This window comes from Taudactylus pleione, unplaced genomic scaffold, assembly GCF_031769625.1.
Source record: "Taudactylus pleione unplaced genomic scaffold, aTauple2 ptg000188l, whole genome shotgun sequence".
NCBI classification, from domain to species: domain Eukaryota; kingdom Metazoa; phylum Chordata; class Amphibia; order Anura; family Myobatrachidae; genus Taudactylus; species Taudactylus pleione.
This window is the reverse complement of record NW_028284590.1, coordinates 2,273,503-2,296,771: the sequence shown is the minus strand read 5'-3', so window position 1 is coordinate 2,296,771 and position 23,269 is coordinate 2,273,503. Positions and strand designations below refer to the sequence as shown.

The 23,269-nt window shown below is 44.2% G+C and overlaps 1 protein-coding gene across 1 annotated transcript in view; it reads right to left on the bottom strand.

Annotated features, from left to right (window-relative positions):
- ITPRID2 (ITPR interacting domain containing 2) overlaps positions 1-23,269 on the bottom strand; it is a 76,270-nt gene that overhangs the window by 13,062 nt on the left and 39,939 nt on the right. The window contains exons 10-12 of the mRNA XM_088476359.1: positions 5,100-5,172; positions 3,498-3,586; positions 1,186-2,385 (exon numbers count right to left, since the gene is read on the bottom strand). Of these exons, the coding sequence (XP_088332485.1) occupies positions 1,186-2,385; positions 3,498-3,586; positions 5,100-5,172 (1,362 nt within the window). The remainder of the gene's footprint in view (positions 1-1,185; positions 2,386-3,497; positions 3,587-5,099; positions 5,173-23,269) is intronic.

Below are 23,269 nucleotides of genomic sequence, written 5' to 3'. Positions count from 1 at the left end.
GAGAAGCAGAGGTGAGTACAGCACAGTGTCGTATATTTTGTTGACATTCGGTATGTCAACATGTTCTGAGTGTGGACACTGACATAAAGATGGCCCCGGAATGTCGACAATGGGATTTATCCTAACAGCAGCCCAACCCTAAAATGGTGTGTCGAAATTCTGGCTGTTGACCTTGTGAACTGCATACCATACAGCGGGATATGCAGAGAACCTTCCAGCCATGCCACCGCAATTTTACACCTCCATAAATGCCACAAGACTGATCTCCCCACTCTCACTCTTGGTGCTCAACAACCAACGATACACTCTGCACGTCCTCAAAACAGGCACTCAATATACTACAGTGTCTGACTTAAAGGACTCGCGCCCATACAATCCCCACCTGTTTATATAGCTCAAACCTCACCGCTAAATCTCCCACATTGCTCCTGGATATGTACCTTCTCTTTAAAACCAATTACATGTCACTTCCCACCTATAGATCTGTGATCAGACTCTTCCTTCCCCACACCCTCTTCCCCAACTCAATTTTTAAATGCTTCTTGAAAACTAAAACTTCTATACTAGAGCCTACTCTACGCCCACCAGTACTCCCTTGCGGGTTCTGGACTGGATTCCGGCGCTCAGGTTCCCAGCAGTCAGAAACCAGACGCCGGCATTCCAACAAGGTTAGGATACAGACAACTGCCGATAAGTACCCTAACCCGACCCCCAACCCACCCTCCCCTAGTGCCTAAACCTAACCCTGCCTCCCCTAACGCCTAAACCTAACCCTGCCTCCCCTAACGCCTAAACCTAACCCCCCCCCCCAATGTCTAAACCTAACCTTCCCCCCCAATGCCTAACCCTCCCTCCATCCCGATGCTTAACCCGCCTTCCCCCTAATGCCTAACCAATGCCGACCGTTGGGATTCTGACTGGTGTGCCAGCTTCCCGATCACCTGGCTTTTAACTACTGTTACTACAGTCAAGAACTCCGCTGTACTCTGATCACTGCCCCATTTCCTCACTAGATTGTCAGCTCACAAGCCAAGTCTCCCTTCACCTTTTTTTTCAGGACTGCAATTACTGTTCCCCACTGTATGTGGCTGTATAGAAGTATGACACCTTACAAATAAGTACAACATATTTATAGCTGCCTCTTAGTTTAGCCTTGAAGATAATATACTTTCAATCACCCATTACCTGTGAAAGATTTTGCAGTGAGCTTCGGATATCGTGTAGTACTCGGCGCAGCTGCATTTCAGTAGTGGATGGAGGAGAGCTTATATGTAGAGAACAACCAGAACACGACCTGTTAAGCGATCCATAGGCAAATCGCTGATTAAGTGGACAGGAAAACGGGGAGATCATAGAACCACATGACGCGCCAGAAAAGTTAGGAACACTGTGCGTGCTCCAAGTTCTTGCATGCTCACACAGCGGTCTGTCATGCCAGTCAGACTGCAGGGAATGAAGTGAGCAGGAGGAATGTGACCTGTGCGACGGGGCATGCACATAACAGGACTGTGGTCTGTGACTATGCTCTTCGGCCATTTGTCCTAAAGCACTTTTCTGGACCTCTTTTGTGTCCGTTACAGGAGACCTGATAACTGTATATTTGCTGGTAGTGTTTACTTCATCTGTTTGCTCCATGCATTCATCCTCCTCCTCCTCCGGCGTATACTTGTAAGAAAATGAAGGAGGGCTGCACACAGTTGCTTTGCCGGAACTTAGGACAATATTTACTTTGGACACCACCCTCACTGGACTTAGTAGTGCCGAGGGCAATGACTGAGTCCTCCTGAGCGGGTAACCAGAGTTTGAAAACTTGTGCCTCCGTTTTAGAAGGTCTTTTGAGGTGATACTGCTGCGACCAGTTCTGCTTCCCGCTACGTCAGAAGAACCAAACACTTTATTTTGCGCCCTTCGTAACGCAACATTAACGCGATCCAGAGAACGGGAATCTGCACGATCCAAATCAGAATAGCGATCATAATCCGGAAAACTGTCCATTTCCGATATGTGGTGAGTAGTATAAGGAACGGCTTCATATTCACTGTTTGTCTCTAATTCACTATCAGCCGTACATTCTTGCTGTAATTCAGAATCTTCTTCGCTGATGTCCCGAGTACTGTCTAAGGCCAAGTTAAGGCTCTCGCTAGAACGCCCATCCTCATTTTGACCTTCAGCCTTTACAAGGTCTAGATTCAGCTCTTTTTCCCCAAAAAACACTCTTCTTTCTATCCCAACAGGTGTTAAGAACTCATCATCGATATCAAAGTCAATGGATTCCCTTTCGTCAAGTGCAAGTGGAGTTCGCAGGTCTTCGCCTATAGACGTTACCGTCGTTTCACTGTCGCAACTGTCCGCACTACTTCCCATTGCCTGCAAAGAGTCTTGAACCTACGAAACAAAAACGGAATGGATAAATTCCACATGATACCAAAACAATATCTACACAAGTAAATGTATGTTAACCACCTCTAAACTAATGAAAGAATGGCCTACACTCAGCTTCCAGTGTCACAATAATCCCGACCGATCTCCGCCAATGCTTTATGACACGGGTAAGTATCTGGAACATGTATGAAAGGATTCGGCTTCAACCAAGTCCATAGATACAGGTTATGAACCTATAGAGTTTGTGCACAGGGAACTGAAAACTATTGCGCTAAACCACAGGTTCTCAAACTCTGTCCTCAGGACCCCACACAGTGCATGTTCTCCAGGTCTCTTCACAGAATCAAAAGTGAAATAATTATAACCACCTGTGGAACTTTTAAAATGTGTCAGTGAGTAATGACTACCCCTGTGCACCTGCTGGGTCACTTGGAAAATGTGACCTGTGTGAGGTCTTGAGGACAGAGTTTGAGAACCACTGCGCTAAACTGTTTAGGTTCTTATACCCTGTGGACTACTCATAACAGTTTGAAAAATGGGCACAATGACATTGGTGTCTATAAATGGCACTGTCCAGTCTAATTACAATCACTTATTTCATAGTTAAATTTGTAACTGAAGTTTCAATTACAGGTAGTGAGATCGGCAACCTAGGGTATATGGCTCGGCCCTTTTCATAAAGGAAAAAATATTGAGAAAAGGAGAAACAGGACATTTGCAAATTATTCAAGAGAATTTACACGCACATATAATAGGAGATTGGTGGTATTCAGACATAGAATATATAAACTAAACAGCACTCCAGTATTGATAAGTTTGTAAAAGACAATGGACTTGGAACCTGGATGGATGGATATTTTAACAAAGAACTTCAGAGTGGACTGCAGATTCATTGTAAATAAATTAGTACTTTGGAAAATGGGATCAAATAAAAATGACAGTTCGTAGTGGGCATAGAAGGGTTATTTTAGATTTCATAGCATTTGGCATCTACAATTCCAATGTATATTGGGTTACAAGGCTATATAGTAATCTGCACAGCAGACTATAGAGAATTGAGCTGTCCAAGAATAATAAAACAGTAACGTTAGCAAATGAACATAATTATTCCTTACTGGGAGGGAATTTAGGAGGCAGTCACCAGACGTGTCTTCAGCAAATCCACTGCTATCAGAATGCTGGCTTGCGGTTCTTAGCAGATTGTCTGTAAGCACATAAAGGCATCAGTGGGTTTTTTCTTTATTCAGGGAAAGAATCTCAGTCCATAAATGACAAACAAGGAGAGCATATGGTACGTCAGCATTAGCACTGCATTCATAACAGACTTCTAGGGGGATCTTCTAAGAACAGCACGTGGTCTCGTCTGAACAGTGACAGTGCAGGACATAGAGCCAGGTAATAGTGTCCTGTGGCACCGTGTACACTGCAAACACAAATGAGAACCAAGCCTGCGATCTACCATAAATGTAGTGAAACTGATGTAAACTGAGCTAGAGCATCCATTATCCAACCTAGGCTTCAACCTAAGGCCCAGGGAACAGTGAGGAACCTGAATTAATGTATTAAGTCGGTTTTAGTTTTTCTCTAGAAAAAAAAAAAAAAAAATGGGATAGAAGGGATTAACCAGTACCTTGTCTAGGGCTCCCCTGGGGGTCTTAACCAGGCTGTGTGTAAAAAAACAGTGGATTCCTAGAAATACCTTGATTGGCAGCTAGGTAAAAACTCACTGAGCAATAAGTTACCCAAGCCACAATATGAGGTCCTTTCATACTCTTAGCCCACAGTAACAAAATTAGGGATGTGCAAATAAAAAAATAATCCCTATACCGTGCAAACAAAACAACAACACACACTTAATACTGCCACATAGGGGTCTATTTACTAAGGCAGTGTTAGGAGAAGTGAAAAGTGAAGAGTGAAAAGTGATAAGGTGCCAGCCAATCAGCTCCCAACTGTCATTTTTCAAACACAGCCTGTGACATGGCAGTTAGGAGCTGATTGGCTGGCACCTTATCACTCTTCACTTTTCCTAACACTGCTTAGTAAATAGACCCCATAGAGAGACATACAAAAGTGTGTAAGTTAATACCAGGCATGATACAATTATAACACTACTATATAAAGTAGATTTTTTTTCCCCTCTCTTTACAAAGCCACAGCAAGCATCCGTAACACCAGGCCTAACCTGGAACTCAGTTTCGGCAGTCCGGGACAAATGAGAATCAAACACATGAGATAAGCTTTGTATCACAGGCCCTGATATTTACATATCGCTCACTTCAGGCAGGGTACAGCAGTTACATTTAGATGAATAAGATTGGCAAATACCTATTCCAACACAAATCGCTCCACTCTCTGAGCTTGATACATCTCCCCTTACAGCTCCCCAAAGGCATACATGCAGCATTAATATAGCTGTATGAAAAACTGCGTTAAGAACAGAGCTCATTAGTGTAGACTGCCGTATTACTAGTGTGTGCATGAAAGTGAGGACCATCTTAATAAAACATAGCTGACAACTGCAGGTTTAGTACCACTTCTATTCCCCCACAATCTACAATGTAGCAGTCATTACAATCTGTGAATTGAAGGAAAAAGTGTTTAAAGGTCTGTTAAAGCCACTGGAGCCGGATTGTTCTCGCGGCACCACTAAGCCACGTTCCTTCACACGACAAAGATCGCACAAATTGCGACTGCGAAACGAATACGTTTCTTACCTTTGCCTATTTTTTCTGACGCCAGCTGACAAGTGGGCGGAACTTGGTGCGGTTCCTCCTCCGTGCTCTGCAACTGAAGGCAAAGAAAAAAAAAAAAAAAAGAAACACGCATGGTAAGAAGGAGCGATTGTGTACAAATAGCGGAACATTACTTCTATAGCACCAACCCCATTGCAGCTATATATAAACGGGTCCGAACGTGGCTGCCAAGATCAGAGCATCAGTGCTGTGCCGATATAATATCTCCATGGCAAAAGCTACTAGCAACAAACCTTAGGACCTCGAACAGCCCACATACATGTGACAAACACTCAGCATCACATAAAATGTAACCATAGGACAGAAAAAAATGAATAAAAAAAATAAAAAATAAAAAGTTGCACAATACTTTCCAAAATCACAAAGGAAGTGCCTCGTGACATGTATTAAACAAAGAAATCCCGTTGTAAAAAGCAGTTACTGAAAATATGAATCACTCCCCGGCTTCCTGTGCTGCACACTGAGGTAGCACAATAGTTTGGCAGCTGTAATAGACCTGAAGGTAAACATCCATCGTGGGCAGTAAAAGCTTTCAATCTGCCCCGTGTAGTGTTTAAATAATTAATTTCTAGTGGACAAAATATATATATATTTTGGAATATCGGACATAGAATATAACTTACTTGGTGCTAAGCAGGGTGTGAGGCACAGAGCTGACACTTTTGCCCACTGCAGCTGCTTTTATTAGATATCGAGAGTTTGAAATATTGTATATTAACCTGAATCAAGATCAGCTCAATTCACTGTGTGTCTGCTCCATGTGTAAAGCTGGTCATAAACCCTGCCCAGCATGCAAATGGAAAACTTGCAGCTAAAGCAGTCTTGTATAAAAAATGTAAAAATAAGCCATAAAAGCATTCAGCACAGCAAAAAGAAACGTGTCAATCTAAACATACAGACACAATTACAGTGCATGTAATTATCACACACAGGGGAGAGCTAAAGTACCAGCCAATCAGCTTCTAACTATTTTTTCAAACAGCCTGCAAAGTGACAGTTAGGAGCGGAGGGGCTGGTACTCTCTCTCATATTTGCCGACATTGAGATTTTCTTCTCTGGGAGTTGCCCGGAGGGGCAGGTGGGTGGGACCAGATGATCCGTGTCACTAAGCCCCACGCCATCGCAGTAATATACCACGAATCCAGCATATTGGACTAAGGGGGTGCAGCCAAATGACGCAATTCTAAATTTAGAATGTAAGCTCTCACGAGCAGGGACCTCTATCCTCATGTGCTTCTCTTTACATTTTCTTCTACTCCTTGCTCCCCATAAGGGCACCTAATACGGGACTGCCAACTCCCTGCTGCTTATTGTGAGTGTTTTAAATCGCTATTACAGCAATGTATATAAATCGTGTCCTTGTCCTGCACTGTAAGTTACTTGTTTCTTGTTCACTTACTAGTTTTATGTACTATGAAAATCGCTGAACACTTGTAGCGCCATATAAAGGATAATAATATTATTATTATTATTACGGCACAATTAGGCCCCGCCCCCTACTCACGGACCCACCGATCCGCAAAGAAAATTTCCCTCATTCTGGCCACTAGGCTTGGATTGTGAGTAGAGTGTGGGAGAAGTACCTACTTTCCCAGGGGCACGGGAGGTTACCCAAATTATCGTGAGCCTCACGCGACTTCCGGGAGGGTAGGCAAGTGTGCTTTATCTCTTATCCACTATCACTTTCCAATGCTTAGTACATTTACCCCCTAATTTTAAACCTATCACAAATTATGGATAATCAGTCTTATGAGGGATGCAAAAATGGGCAGTATTTGTGTAGGGAACATGCACGACACCCATCTTCCTATAAGGTATACACAGGAGAACCGTCCCTAGTCCCAGCACGTCAGCAAATGACAGGTATGCACACGTGATTTCCAGTGCTCTGCAAACAATCCTGTAGTTATTTTCTGAGGTATGCACTCTGGACGTAAAAGACTGCCAGGATACCGGACGCCCCGCAGGGTATTTATGCCACTTTCTGTGCATTGTGTGTATATTTGTTGAATATTTGGAATTTGAGACCAATCTTAACCTGAGGATAAAGACAAGGACCTAGCAAAGTAACATGCTTAATTTCTTTAGCACACTGATAAAGACAAGATAAAGCCACATTTTTTCACTGCAGAGCAGGGGTATTCACCACATGGCCATCCAACTGCTGTGGAACTACACATCCCAGCAGTTTTGCTATTCGGGCATGCTGAAACTGTGGCATGTGTCGTTCCACAGCAGCTGGAGTGTCTAATGTTGAACACGCCCGCCACACAGGTATACTTGAAACTACAGCACCCAGAGCAGCGTTTGCAATTAACCTCATCTGTTCCGTAGGGTGTAGCCCATTTGAACTTTCTACTTTATTGTCCTAAGTGTAGTAACTTCACCCTCACTGAAATTGACACCTTTTGATTTCATTAACAGTTATGAAATGTTACTTATGGATGTCACCTCCTCACCCAGCCACAGTAGTTGCTCACAAACTGGGCTGAAAACCAGGACTGAGACGGGATGAGCAGAAAGACCAGTAAAATCTGTGACAGAGGCCTGTGACTGGCCCATCTGCTCACATCATTTAAAGCTCGTTAAACCCTGGGACACTCTCTAAGGTTCACCTTAAGAAAAAGGTTTCCTTGGTGGTTGTACAGTAAGAATCTCGCCGCGGGTTTTAAGTTTAGGGCACCCGGGGGGGACGTAGGGTTAGGCACTTACAGGGGGGGGGTTAGGCTTAGGCACTTACAGGGGTGCCTAACCCTAATCCCCTCTGTAAGTGCCTAACCCTAAACTCCCCCCCAAGGAGGGTTAGGGGGGTTAGGTTAGTATATACTTACCTGAGGATAGGGATTTCCATCGCTGTCGGGCTGCCGCAAATCGAACCGCCGGCCAAAACAAAAATATAATATATATATTCTATCCACACACACAGATGTGTCCTCACACATCTAGCCTCTAAACATCACGCAGCGCGACTTGACTGGCGTGAGGGTCCTGTGCAACTCTGCTAGCGTCTGGCATCTTTTATTGCCAAAAATGTGTCTGTCACCATGCGATGCAACTAGAACACACCAGCAGACTGTGCCGAGTAATTTAATATGTGACACTTTTATAGCTGTGTGCACATGAGACTGTATATGAAGCATAATAGAACTTGGAATGAAAAAAGCTGCGTCCGCTACATTGTAGCACTTCCTATACAACGGAGATAAAGTACCAGCCAATCAGTTCCTAACTACCATGTCACAGGCTGTTTTTGAAAATGACAGTTAGGAACTGGTTGGCTGAGTATCTTTGTTCACTTTGAAAATGACAGTTCACTTTATCAGCCAACCAGTTCCTGTCATTTTCAAACACAGCCTGTGTCATGGTAGTTAGGAACTGATTGGCTGGTACTTTATCTGTTCACTTTATCTCCATCCAAAACTTAAATAGACCCCTCAGTCGGACACAGATATACAAGTGTTGCATATCACATTAAACAGTACAGTCTGCTGTCGCATCCTAGACGCATGACACTGTGGACCACCCTCTCCTGCTGCATATCCTTCACTCCCTTGGTCTACGGGACACTGCCCTCTCCTGGCTGTCATCCTACCTCTCTGACCGATCTTTCTCAGTTTCCTCTCATGACTCCTCTTCCCCTCCCACAGCCTCTTACAGTAGGTGTTCCTCAAGGTTCTGTTCTTTGACCTCTTCTATTCTCCCTCTATACTTCTTCTCTAGGTGAACTCATCAGCTCTTTTGACCTCCATTATCATCTCTATGCTGATACTCAAATCTACATTTCCTCGCCTGATCTCTCCCCCTCTCTTCTGACTCGTATCTCCAACTGTCTCTCTGCTATCTCTTCCTGGATGTCCCAGCGATTTCTTAAACTTAATATGTCTAAGACAGAGCTGATCGTCTTCCCACCCTCCCACATCACCTCACTTCCCACTATTTCTTTATCAATTGATGGTATAACTATCTCATCTAGCCCCAAAGTGCACTGTCTTTGAGTTATCCTGGACTCATCCCTCTCCTTCAAACCACATATCAAGAACCTTTCACAGTCCTGTCGTTTCCATCTCAAAAATATTTCTAAGATCAGACCCTATCTTACCCAGGATGCTACAAAAACCCTCATACACTCACTGGTCATCTCCAGATTGGACTACTGTAACCTCCTGCTATCTGGCCTCCCCAAATCCCATCTCTCTCCTCTCCAGTCTGTGCTCAATGCTGCTGCACGGCTTATATTCCTCTCCAAACGCTCTACATCTGCCTGCCCTCTCCTACAAGCCCTTCACTGGCTCCCCTTCCCTTTTAGAACCCAATTTAAGGTTCTCACGCTCACTTACAAAGCCCTCACCCAATCTTCTCCCATATACATCTCTGATCTCATCTCCCTTCACTCTCCTCTCTCTTCGTTTAACTAAAGCACGCCGCCTTTCATGCCAGCTGATTACTTCCTCCCACTCCCGCCTCCAAGATTTTGCCCGCACTGCTCCCCACCTCTGGAACTCTCTCCCTCTCCCCATCAGACTCTCCACCTCTTTGCAATCCTTCAAACGGGCTCTCAAGACCCATTATTTCATCAAAGCCTTCCAGCTGTCATTCTAACTCCCTGATACATACACCTTCCTCCCCATCTGTGTCATCCCTGTTTGTCTTCCCCTCCCCTTTTAGAATGTAAGCTCTTATGAGCAGGGCCCTCTAACCTCTTGTGCTTCTCCCTACTTTAGTTTCATCTACTTCTTACTCACCACTAGGGCACCTAACACTTGGCTGCTTATGTTCTGTTGCTTATCTGGGTGTTATGTTCACTAATGTAGCAATATATATTATCCATGTCCTGGTCCTGTATTGTATTGTTCTGTAAGTCGCTTGTCTACAACTTGTTTATGTGCTTTGTAAGGCGCTGCAGAACATTTGTGGCGCCATATAAATAAATGATAAATTGTGACTTGGACATTTTCGGCAATCAAAGACGCAAAACAGACGTGTAAGGACACATTTGTAGCTGTACTACAATAAACCAAACTACTATGGATTAAATTTACTCTGACTTTTCCCCACTATGCAATTTCCTCACCAAAATTATGCCAAGAATGGGAGAATGGAGAATTCAGACATTAAGTTCATGCAAATCAAACGAAAGGTAATTTACACAGCACAGCCACAAGATGGCAGTATTCACCAGTGTGTGTAAAGGCTTTCTGCAAATAGTTCTCTATCCAGTGAGAAACTAGCAGAAAAGGTAAAATCCCAAGTGATAAGTTTTAAATCGTATTACAGATGTGTCTACATACATCTTACGTCCTAGAGCATTTAAATCTAGTTGCGCTATGACGTGACTCTGTAGAGCCAATAGTCTTTTCGTGCGACTTTTTACTTTTGAGTGAGTCTTATTTGCACAAGCAGCTTCTGCCAATTAAAATATGCGGCACTAACGCTACGTTACAGTGTCACAGCCGCTGACACAAACTTATCATTTGCATGCAGACACACCCGTAGTCGCACACAATATATTCACGCCGCATGTGTTTTTACTCAGCAGATGCTGCTTGTGGGTCCTATTCGCATCACTGTGCGCATAAAACATGTTTGAAAGGAAAAAAGTTGCATGAAAAACGCTTGGCGCTCACCCAGTATGTTTAACGTGACTTTTAGCGCACGGCGGTAAGATGTAGGTGGACACATCACTATATCTTATTGCATTACCAGGGAGCTGTCATGCTGGGAAGAGCTCACACCACTAAACTAATTTGGTTCCCAATTGCTTTGTGTACCACAACAACCAGCCATTGTCCAACCCTATACTACGTCTGCCAGAATCAATACAGAACGGGGACATTATAAAGCTTTTTATTCGCCAACCTAGTACAGTATTTGAATATACAGATTTATTCTCATACACTGTGGCTCCAGTCGAGTCAAACTACCCCTCAGATACCAGCCGACTTAGCCGCACCAAGCGTCTTTTTTGCTCAAACTGTGCGGCTTATTTGAATACATAAAACTGGAAGAAATAAAACCACTCTGCTAGATTCCACTGATGCAAATAAGACAAATTGTAGAGAAAGACTGTACACTTCACCTCTCGGAGCGGCTCAGCTGCGCAGTTAGCCTTGCACAGTGTGATGCATAGACGCTAGATGTACGAGGACATCTGTACTGCAGAAAGCAAAACTACAACCGATCATATGCAATGAGTTCCGACTGGAATCGGTACGATCTAGGATTAAGCAGTCGGGAAGCCGACTGTCGGGATTAGGTCTGCCAGCTTCCTGACTGCATACCCTCCGACTACCGTGTTTCCCCGATAATAAGACACACTTTTTTTTTTTGTTAAAAAAAAACACCATAGGGCTTATTTTCGGGGTAGGTCTTATATTAATTAATATTGACAGCAGTGCCCCTTATGCATGCCCCCCCCTTGCAGGCCCCCTTGCAGAAGTGCCCCTTATGCATGCCCGCCCCTTGCAGGCCCCCTTGTAGAAGTGGCGCTTATGCAGGCCCCCCCTGTAGCAGTGTCCCTTATTGCAGTGTACTTACCTGACTTGCCGCCGTCCGGGATGTCGCTCTCACCTGCGCGCTGACTGGATCTAACATGATCCAGCAGGCGCGGCCGCACAGGGTCCTCAGCGCTCGGGTGACGTCATGACGTCACCCGCGCACTGCATGACTAGGAACGCTGGTCTCTACAGCGTTCCCAGCTCAAAATGAGTTCAGGTAGGTCTTATTTTCGGAGTAGGGCTTAAGTTGGACCGGGTTACAAAAGTAAGGGTAGGTCTTATTTTCGGGGAAACACGGTATGTACTCAAATGTTCGGTATGTGTCAAAAAAAAAAAAAAAAAAAAAGTATTTTAAATGGTTCAAAACTGTTAAAAGGGACAGATCTTTTCTGCGCAAAAATCTCAATTTACTATAGCAAAGTAGGAGCTGTCGCTTTTTTCTGTACCGTACAAATAGACCATACCGTTTAGCTATGGTCTATCAGGGGTCATTTGTTAGGTGCATTCTTTCAATTGGAGACTGTTTAGATACATTTTCAAAACAAGATTCAGACATGCCAACATTGGGAGGGCACGGTGGCGGGATAAGGATGTATGTGAAGCACATACAGGGATCAGCCTCCAAGTAAAAGGTGCCCATCCACTAGAAGACAGGCAAGAGACTCCATGATTACGACATTGTAATTGTGCAGTAGTTTGTCAGTCTGATGAGCCTACACTGAATGAGCAGTCGCTCAGTGTAGGCACAATTAATCATCTGCAAACATGCTCAACCTGGTTGACCAGCATGATTGCACGATGATAGATGTCTAAAAAAACAATTTTCAAACGAGTATCAATATTCAATCGCTCATTTTAATCACCTAGTGGATAGGCACCTGAAGGGGACATTTCACATTGCAGGCGATGTACAGTATAGTATATACCGTAAATCGCCAGCAGATTCCACTGCACTTTATATTTGGGACCAAAACAGTAATAAATCGTGACTGGGTAATAATAGATAGAGGTAAGAGGGTTCAGCTCAGAAGCTTACAATCTATTACGATCACACGGGTCTGTTGCATGCATTAGCAATGGAATGTTTAAGGATAAAAGACATTGTACACTAGCAGCATTTAGGGCTCCGCTGTATATCACTTCTCAGCTGTCACATTCAGGAACTTCCAGCAGAACACTCGGCCAGGCTGCACCTATCAGAGCATTATCTGCTCCACAGAAATACGGTTTATAGAACAAAACCAGCCACTTCTCAGAAATAAAGACCTGTAGTTTAAATATGCAGTTTGTATGGTATTGTCAATAAGTACATTCACAAACATAATGAAAATTACTGCAAAGTACTCTAGAGTAACAGGTACTATTTACCCAATATGTTAATGTCTCCTCATTTAAAAACTTGTCTTGGCTGTGCATTCAGATATTGAGACTGAATCCTAGGAATACTGCAGAGCTCCCTGCATCACTACGCACAGGAGGCCAAGCCAACCTTTCCATTAAACCCGCCTATTACTTTAGATTAAGGCCTTACTAGGATCTACTTGAATCCACATTTTTCTAGTCAATATTAACATTCAGGAGAGTCAGAGGGATAAGCTACATGGTCAGATGCAGTAATTTACCCAGTGATCCAGACACCTGCTCTACCCATGGAATCAGTACGATTTAGAGCCGGCCGCATGGTTCTAAACCCGGCAGCCCAACAGAGGAGGAAATCCTGATCGTCCCTAAGGTAACAACTAACCTAATTCTACCCCCTAACCCACCCTTAGGGGTGCCTAACCCTAATCTCCCCCCCAAGTGCCTAAACCTAACCCCCACCTTTCCCTAGCCTAGCCCTAACCTCCTGGGGGGGTGCCTAAACCTAAGTCCCCCCAGGCGCCCCTAACCTAAACCCTCCATATCCCCCCCCCAATCCACCCCCCTACCCACCCGGCTGTCCGCGCCCGGCTTACCTTCAATCGGTAAGGCGGGTGTTGGGCTCCCGGCACAGGTCTAATGACAGGCGTCGGGATCTCGACGCCTGTCATTTGATACTTGCCGGGATGAGACAGTCGGGAAGCCGGCGGTCAGCATTGCGTCTGCCGGCTTCCCCTACCCATAATATCTGGAAGGGGAACAGAGATCTTTTTAGAGACGTGCTGCCACGCTAGTAATCACTTTCACTTTTAAAGACTTTGGACCGTATTCAATTAGCAGCCGGAAAGCTGAGCTGCGATGTTTTTGCCGCCTTCGCGTGTTTTTAAGCGATACTTTTTCCATGCGCGCTCCCGCTTATCTCCGTATTCAATTCCAAAAGACGCAAAAAAGGCAAACGGGCGAAATTGGCAGAGCGCGAAACTGGCGAAAAGTCCCTAAGATTTTGGGGGAATCAGTCTGTACCCCAGAATAAGCTGCACTAACACTAGAAATCAATATAGAAGTGTTCTAATAACCCTAGTGAAAGTGTACCGTGTTCTTAAAGTGCCACAATTTGTTGTTATATGCGTAACTGCTGAAAAATGACAGAAAGCAATCTCTTTTTGGAAAAATCTAATTTGGGGTACATGAAAATGGGTACTAATGTCTCTAAAGTGAAGATTTAAAAAATCTTAATACACCTGCTGCAGCCTCGTGCAATCCCAAAAACACCTATCCCATCCATATAGCCCCCCAAAGTACCAGGCCCCCCACTTTTTACACTTTTTTTTTCCAACATTTCTCTTTTCGCCCCAAAAATGACATGTAATTTTTGGAGTCTTCTCAAAAACATTTTAAAGTTTTTCGAATTGATTAGTGATTAGAGGGGGGTGTCCAAAGGGTTCTGGACAAATCCCCACATTTGCACCCCAAAATAGAGAATTTGCACTTCCAAATCGCCTGCCTATACATAGAGAAACTTTGCGCCTGTTTTTTTTTTACGCTTAGGTGAAAACGCCTGCAATTGAAAACGGAGATGTTGAAAATAGGCGATAGGTCCAAATCTGCGAAAACCTCTTTAAACGGCACTTTTACGCGGCTAATTGAATACGTCCCTTTGAATGTTAGACAAATGATGGTGTCAAAACACATCCAGATTAATAACACAAATTGAAAAGTAAAATACCCTATTCAGGTAAAATACCCTATTCAGGTAAAATACCCTATTCAAATTTTTTAAATGAACCAAATAACTTTCTAGTTAACCAACTGTTAAGGTGGGAACATTTTCCATGTAAAATACTAGTTTAAATAGTTCGCTCTGCCTCCACAATGGCTGCCTCACCTCGGCTCTGCCTCCACAATGGCTGCCTCACCTCGGCTCTGCCTCCACAATGGCTGCCTCACCTCGGCTCTGCCTCCACAATGGCTGCCTCACCTCGGCTCTGCCTCCACAATGGCTGCCTCACACCGGCCCGTCCTCTTCCCCCCTAGGTTATTTTAAAATTTCACACCCTTACATACAAAAGCTCTTGCTCTCTATTCTCCCACATATCTAACCTCAAGACTTCTCATGTGCTGCCCCTAAATTATGTCCCCTAGAGTCTCCTCTCTCCATCACACCCCAAACTTCCTAATTCACTAAGGCCTTCTTGACCACTGCATGACCCCTTACCACCCAACCCACAACACTACCCACTTAGGTCTCCCCATTACCAGCACAGCTCCTCCCTCTCCCATTTAGACTGTGTGCTGTTTTTTTTACCCCCTCTGCCTTCTAGCTCACGTAATTATGCAGAGGTATGCCAGTTTCCCTATCATTTTGTAACCATCTACCCCTATTTATATACCTGTTCAGCATTACTGAACTATTGGAATAATGTATCAAACTTTCTAAATCCAAGTGGAGAAGTTGTCCATAGCAACTAATCAACTTCTAGTTAACATTTACCAAATACATTCTATAAAATGCTAGCTAAAAGTTGACTGGTTGCTATGGGCAACGCCTCCAACTGACCTCTTTAGGTGGTTTGATTTATCTTCCCAATTTGTTTCCAGGACCTTGTTGAATCCATGCATGAAAAATTCAGGCTATTGTGGGGGCAAAGGGAGAGATGGACAATGACCCGAGGCATACTGCAAAAGCAACAAAAGAGTCTTTTAAGGCTAAAAAGTGGAATGTTATGCAATGGCCAAGTCAATCCCCTGATCTGAATGAGCATGCATTTCACTTGATGAAGACAAAACTGAAGGGAAAATGCCCCAAGAACAAGCAGGAACTGAAGACATTTGCAGTAGAGGCCTGGCAGAGCTTCACCAGGGATGAAACCCAGCATCTGGTGAAGTCTATGCGTTCCAGACAGCAATTGCCTGCAAAGGATTGCAACAAAGTATTAAAAAGTGAAAGTTAGATTTAGGATTGTTTAGTTTGTCCCAATACTTTTTGGCCCCTTAAAAAGTGGGAGGCACATATAGAAGTCGTTGTAATTCCTACACCGTTCACCTGATTTGGATGTAATTACCCTCAAATTAAATCTGAAAGTCTGCAGTTAAAGCACATCTTGTTTGTTTCATTTCAAAGCTATTGTGGTGGTGAATAGAGGCCAAAATATGAAAATTCTGTCAATGTCCCAATATTTATGCACCTGAGATAGATAGATATATAGAGATTATATATATATATATATATATATATACATACATACATACATACACACACATACACGACAATATTAGGCAGCATGATAATTTGTGGGTGTGCCATTATATTCTATATTGTCCAGCTGCAGTTTTTTTTTTTTTACAAAAGAGATTACTGTGGTATATTAAAAAGGAAATGTATGCTTATCTAATGCTGCAAGTACACAACATTCTGAGTGACCAGCCCCGTATAAAAACAAGTGACAATTAGAGTTTCTGGAAAAATACAGAAATACGGGAGAAGACTTCCTTTGTTTAAAGAAAAAAGTTTCTTACCAACCTAAACGTCTGTTTCCTGTCCGTATTACCTACCCCATGCAAGCTTCAATAAAAATAAAAAATTGAATTACAAGGGAAAGAAAAAAAAAAAAAAAAAACCACACAAACTGACAGCTAAAACTACATCCATCCACATTACTCCAAGTGCAGTAATTTATATTAAGATGTAAACTTTATTCCTTAATGTGACTGGTGTTCTATGCACACTGAGCAGGTTCATGTAGTGTGAAGGCATCCAAAGGATAGGAGCAGCCAGCACGGTTTCTATAATAGAACTTCTACTCCATGTGAAACTACACATCCCAGCATTCTCTGCCGGTTTTATCATGCCCTTATAGCAAAACTGAGGCAGGGCATGCAGGAATATGTAGTTCCACAGCAGCTGGAGGGTCCATTGCTGAATACCCCTGATCTACACTTTAACCCACTCTTATTACTCCATAAAGGTATTTGCATGCATTCTAGAGAACTTCACAATTAACGTAAGCTTTCCAGATAATATTGTAATGTTCCATGGAGGACAAACTAATAATCTGTACGCAAATATCTCACTAGTCACAGCGCAACAAACGGTTGTGTTTATATATTTAAAAGTGGTGCCCCTTCAGAATCTACACTTAGCGAAGCTTTGACATTGTACAATAAAAGGGGATATTTTCACTGTACATAAAACATAAAAGTGGATAGTTTCAGCATTTAAAATTTGAAAAAAAAAATTACAATACACTGAAATAGGAGAAAGTGTGTCTATTTTGATTATCCATTGAGTCTCATAATGAAGGAGACTACGGGATCGATTACCTGCCCCTAACCAGCGGAGGGACCTGGTCTCTAATTCTGTATCAGAGAAGCCAAATTATGTTTGGCTACCGCAAAATGCCTTGCCATTGGCTGTTCACTTTCTCCTCGTGGCCTTAATGAAACATTAGGACTTCAGAGTTTCATTTGAGTGTTTAGAGTAGCGAACCCGATGTTTGTGTTTATTTGTATTAAGATGTAATTTTTTTTATCTGTTTTTGTAGGAAACTTGGATTCAGACTCTATAACATCATTATTGTACTTACGTGATATGTGGGTGTTTACCTTACTATTTCAGTGTACTGTAATTTTGTTCTGTGCAGTGTTATAGGCTTATATTTGGGCTTCTATGTACTTTAAATTCTATATGCAGCCCCTTGCTTCTACTCTTTTTTTGGTTGAGCAGTAGATTAACTGTACAATTTTTATATTGCTATTGATCTAGGACATTCCTCTGTAATTTATATGTTGCACATTTGCATTTTAACATGTCTTGTGCACGCCGTTGGTCATGGTAACGGCTAGCTTGAGGTCACTTCCCCTGCGTCTGCCTCTGGGCACAGGAAAGGGAACAGTGGCGTCCAGCGTGAATGCGAGTCTTTTGCTATATATGTGGGGTAAGTGTCATTTTATGTTGTACTTGGCTTGAAAAAAACAAAGTGTCATTAAAGGCACTGGAACATTGCGTCTACAAGCGCTGTGTTGATATTCATTTTACCCCCGTCCGGAGTGCTGCCTATTGGACTTTATAATACAGCGGACCCTTGCGTTTGGGCCATCTGTGGAGGGCACCCGGCACAAATACGTGTTGGGAGGAGCTATTGCTACAAAACGGGGATGCCCAGCCTCTTAATATTGGAACCATGAATGCACTAATTTTACTTGTATAAAATACACTTTCTTTTCACACCTTCCACTTTGCCCCATTAGAAGTCACTGAGGATATTACAACATGTTTCGGACAGTTTCCTGCTGGAATATAGTATTGTCCAAAAAGCTGTGACAGCAAATCAGAGGAGCTAGTGTGAGGTTGCTGGTCCAGCTACGGTGATCGAATCAACTCAGGCAGTGCAGACCTGCAAAGCTAATCTGCCACGTGGTCATCCTGTGTGGTACACACCTCCCTCCAACCGAGCAACAAGCATGGCGTGCCACTATACAGACACTACACTGATTTTAGGTCTCCGTCAACATTGCAAAAGACTTCCTCTGACAACGTCACAGTGGCTTCACTCGCGATTTCAGTTCCTAAATAGTTCAAAGCTGCGCCCAGATCTAACCTAACAGTTCTCTTTACAGGCAACCCTGCATTTTACATCACCCGGACCTTTCTCTCATGGAAATTTAGATACAACCACTCTAACATACGTTTATGGAGCAACACTGAAAGAGGAGTTCAATCAATCAGACTTTACAATGCATCCCGCCACCACTCGCATGCATGCCGGCAATTGTGATTTTTCTTCATGCATACCGGTGTAACTAAGGACAGCTCCTTCGGTAAGAGATGTCCTTTGCTAATGAGGGACTTCTGGGTCATGCGCAGTATGACACCACAGGGGGTGCAGAGAGGCAGGGCCGGCCCTAGCCCAAATTCTTTGGTAAGCGAGTAGGTTTTTTGGCGCCCCCCCTATGCAGTGCCCGCGGTAGTGGTCCCCCTGGGCAGTGCCCCTTGTGCCCCCATTAGTAAGCTTATATAGTGCCCCCAGTAGTAGTCCCCCCCCCCATGCAGTGCCCCAGTAGTGGTCCCCCTTGTAGTGCCCCTAGTAGTAATCCCCCTAGTAGTAATCCCCCCTTGTAGTAGTCCCCCCAGTAGTAATCCTCCTTTCAAGTACCCCCAGTAGTAATCCCCTATTCTAGTGCCCCCAGTAGTAATCCTCCCTTCAAGTGCCCCAGTAGTAATCCTCCCTTCTAGTGCCCCATTAGTATTCCTCCCTTCTAGTGCCCCATTAGTATTCCTCCCTTCTAGTGCCCCCAGTAGTAATCCTCCCTTCAAGTACCCCCAGTAGTAATCCCCCCTTTAAGTGCCCCCAGTAGTAATCCTCCCTTCAAGTACCCCCAATAGTAATCCCCCCTTCAAGTACCCCCAGTAGTAATCCCCCCTTCAAGGGCCCCCAGTAGTAATCACCCCTTGCAGCCGCCCCCCAGTAGAGACACACGTAATAAAAACAAAAAAAACCACTTACCTGAACCCCCATCGCTCCTGCTGCCGCTATCAGCTACTCCCGACCATTCTCCAGGGCCACTTTGCATTATGGGAGAGACTTCATGACGTCATGAAGTCTCCCATTACCCACTGCGGGAGCCGGAAGATGGCTCCCGCAGTGGGAGCAGCAGCAGCTGAGAGTCTGACAGACTCATCAGCTGCTGAAACAAACACACAGCTGCCAGCTCCGGCGGCTGTGTGTTTGGCACTGTGTAGCGCTGACCGAACTCCGTCCGGTCAGCGCTACACGCGTGGTGCAGCTGTGTCACAGAGACACAGTCTGCACCGCTGTAAGCCTCTGAAATCTGCATGGTCGCGGCGCCCTTCACTATGTGGCGCCTTACGCGGCCGTGTACCATGCGTGACCATAAAACCGGCCCTGCCGAGAGGGATCAGATTGGATCACGGCACTCTCCGAATAGAAGCCCATAGGCTTCTAATAGGGCAACAGAAGGGAATTGCGGCCATACCCTTTTTTGGGAGGTTTGACCGCATTTCTCCCGTTGCTGCATCCCGTCCATAGAGGGAGATTTATTACATGACAGAAGCTGACTGGTTGGTACTTTACAGGGCAGATTTATGAAACGGGGACTATGTCCTAAGCTCTGGAGAGAAATAAAGTGGGCAGAGATAAAGTACCAACCAATCAGCTTCTGACATTTTTCAAACAGCCTGTAGAGTGACAGTTAGGAGATTGGTTGGTGCTTTCTCTCCCTCTTCAAGGGGTCTATATATCAATTGCGGCACTGTCGTGATTATCGGTCAACTCGCAAGGGATTTTACATTTTAATGAAAAATATCCCCACTGTGTACAAAGGGGAACTCACAGGGACAGCGGTTGCTGTAACTGCTGTCCCCGCGAGTTACATCCCTGGCAAATTGTGGAAATCTTTCATAGAAGTGAGAGACTTCCCCGGAGGAAGCTGACACTGCACACGTGCACAGTGTCAACTTCCGGAGCCGGCCAGGGGCTGCGAGGGAGAGATCGAAAGACCTCTCTCCAGCTCCTGGAACCCCCATAGGCTCAAAGCAGTTTAGAAGATCTGAAGATGGTTTAAACTAACGGGGCTAAACTCCAAAAAGTGTCACTCTTTGGAGTTTAGTACATAGGGGTCAAATCGTGATAATAAATGGGGACTGCTATTATCTACGGCGCTAATTAGCACTTTGCCGGAGATTTCTGTGACACATCCTGCATTGTGCTATTATTACATAGGAACAATACATGAAGTTATGCAGAAACTGCAGTTTCTGCATAATTTTATGTTATCTAACAGCTTGATACATGGGCTCCCAAGTCTTAGTACATAGACCCCTTAGAGAAAGAAAGTACCAAGCAACCAGCTCCTACTTTCTCTGTCATTTTCCAAACAGCCTGTAGCGTGACAGTTAATAGCCGATTAGTTGATACTTTAGCTCTCTCCACGATTAAATAAATCTTAGACGGTTATTCTTCTTTTCACGCCACAATCTCCACAAATCTTTATTTTGTGAGCGGACGATCACACACAAAAGAATGTGAGCACATCCTAGTAGCAGTAATGACGTTCGAGCTGGGATAGGGACCAGATCAGCGAGACTTGACTTGGTCCATAAGCTTGTAACGGTCAGCTTACAGGTTGTGTTTGAAATATGACAGTTAGGAGCAGATTGGTTGATACTTTGTCTCTCCAAACCTTGATAAAATTTCCCCCATAGTCAATTACGCTCCATAAACATGAGTGATCAACTACTTGTTGAAAATAGTGTGTGCAAGGTTGGCATTGGTAAGGCAGAGTAACAGTACACAACAGATCTTCTAACCGTAAGGCAGCCCCATGCTTAGCCAGAGGGTGGCTTATTCAGCGGTAATCTGGACGGATAGCCGCACCCACAGTTTAGTATGTAACAAACTCAGCATGGCGCGGAGCTTGAGCGCAAAGTACAGGCACCAGCCGGTCTTTGAGCTTTAGCTTCGCGCATACACAGACGACTAAACAGCGCCCATCTTGGTTAGAGAATGAACGCTACCAGACGGCACCAATATGGAGACTGCACAGTAGTGCTCTCCAGTTTTCAATAGACTTAAGCCAAATCGTCCCTTGACATCACTGTAAGTAACTGGCACGTAACATTTGGAAGTTACTAGATTGGAAGTTACTAGCATCATTGGCCATCTGGCTCTTGGGACTCGGGTGGTAATATCAAGGGAAAGAAGTAATGTTCCTCTGAAACCGCCCAGACCAGGCGGGAGGGGGTTGAAATAAACAGATGAAGGCTTCATTTCCGCAAGCAGAGAGCACAGCATACACTGCCCCTATTAGCGCTGTACATTTCACATCTATAGTTGGCTTTTTATAATTAAGATCCGCTCAAAGTCAGACCAGTCAGTAAATGATTTACGTTTCAAAAATCAACAAAGGCTCTATTTGACGAGAACACGCAAGAGGTGTGTATGACAGGCAAACACTGCATTTCTTATAAATGAAGTGCCTATATTTAAACATATGTATCACCAATTCCCATCAGGATGCTGGATTATGATGGATGTGCTTCTCTATCTGAGACGACAAATCAGAGATTACAAGTGGAGGGGGTGGGTGTATCTGCCTTGGAGAGAGAAAGTGCCAATCAGCTTCTGTCAGTTTCCAAACACAGTAGGGTCTATTTATTAAGCAGTGTTAGGAGACAGAGTGAAAAGTGATAAGAAAGTGATAAGGTGCCAGCCAATCAGCTCCCAACTGTCATCTCACAGGCTGTGTTTGAAAAATGACAGTTGGGAGCTGATTGGCTGGCACCTAATCACTTTTCACTCTGTCTCCTAACACTGCTTAGTAAATAGACCCTATATCGCTTTCCACTTTCTCTCTCTCCAAGGCTTTAAGTTGGCTACACACTGGGGGGAATTCAATTGAAAGTGCTATTGAATAGCGACGGGAGGGACTCCTGAAACTATTCAATACACTGCGCTATGTGGTCAGAGAATTGCCAGTTAACTGTCAGCGCAGCGCTATGCAGAAAAACTGCTGCGCGCCCGGCACTTTGGTCGGATTTCTCTTCGCATCCCTAGGGGGGTGCACGAAGAAATCCTTAGCGCAGTGTATTGAATAGCTTCGGGAGTCCCTCCCTTCGCTATTCAATTGAATTCCCCCCACTGATAGATCTATCAGACATTCCATTGAACGGCCAATGTATCTATAGTAGATCGTTCACAGACATATCAGATCGGTCCTGCAGCATGACAGATGGCCGATATATCTGTAAGATACATCTCATCTGCGTGTGTGTGCGGGCGACCCATCGATCGCCCGCACACATGCTGCAGGGACCCGCCGATGAGTGACAGCAACTGGGCGCGCAAATTTAAATGTCCACCCAGTTGTGGCGTCAAGCCTGGCACATCGGGCGGATGATTGGCATGTGTGTATGCACTTACCGATCGTCAGTTAGGCCGCTGACCTCCCAGCTTTAGTACATAGACTCCTTTATCTCTCTCCACTTTATCGCTCGCCTGAGTGGAAATGTAGCAAGCCTTTTTGGGGGAACAGATAAATTGAGTTGTTGCCCAGAAGCAACCTATCAGCTTCTAATGGCCAATTCAAAACATGAGCTAGATATATGACAGAAGCCGATAGGTTGTTTTGTCAACCTCTTTCTCTCCCTCCCTACCATACATAAGACAAGCTTTGAATTAATGAGCGTTCTGGTCGTAACCAATGAAACAATCAAAATTTGAATTCTGCTTTAAAAGATATAAAAACGTCGATTTGTAAAAA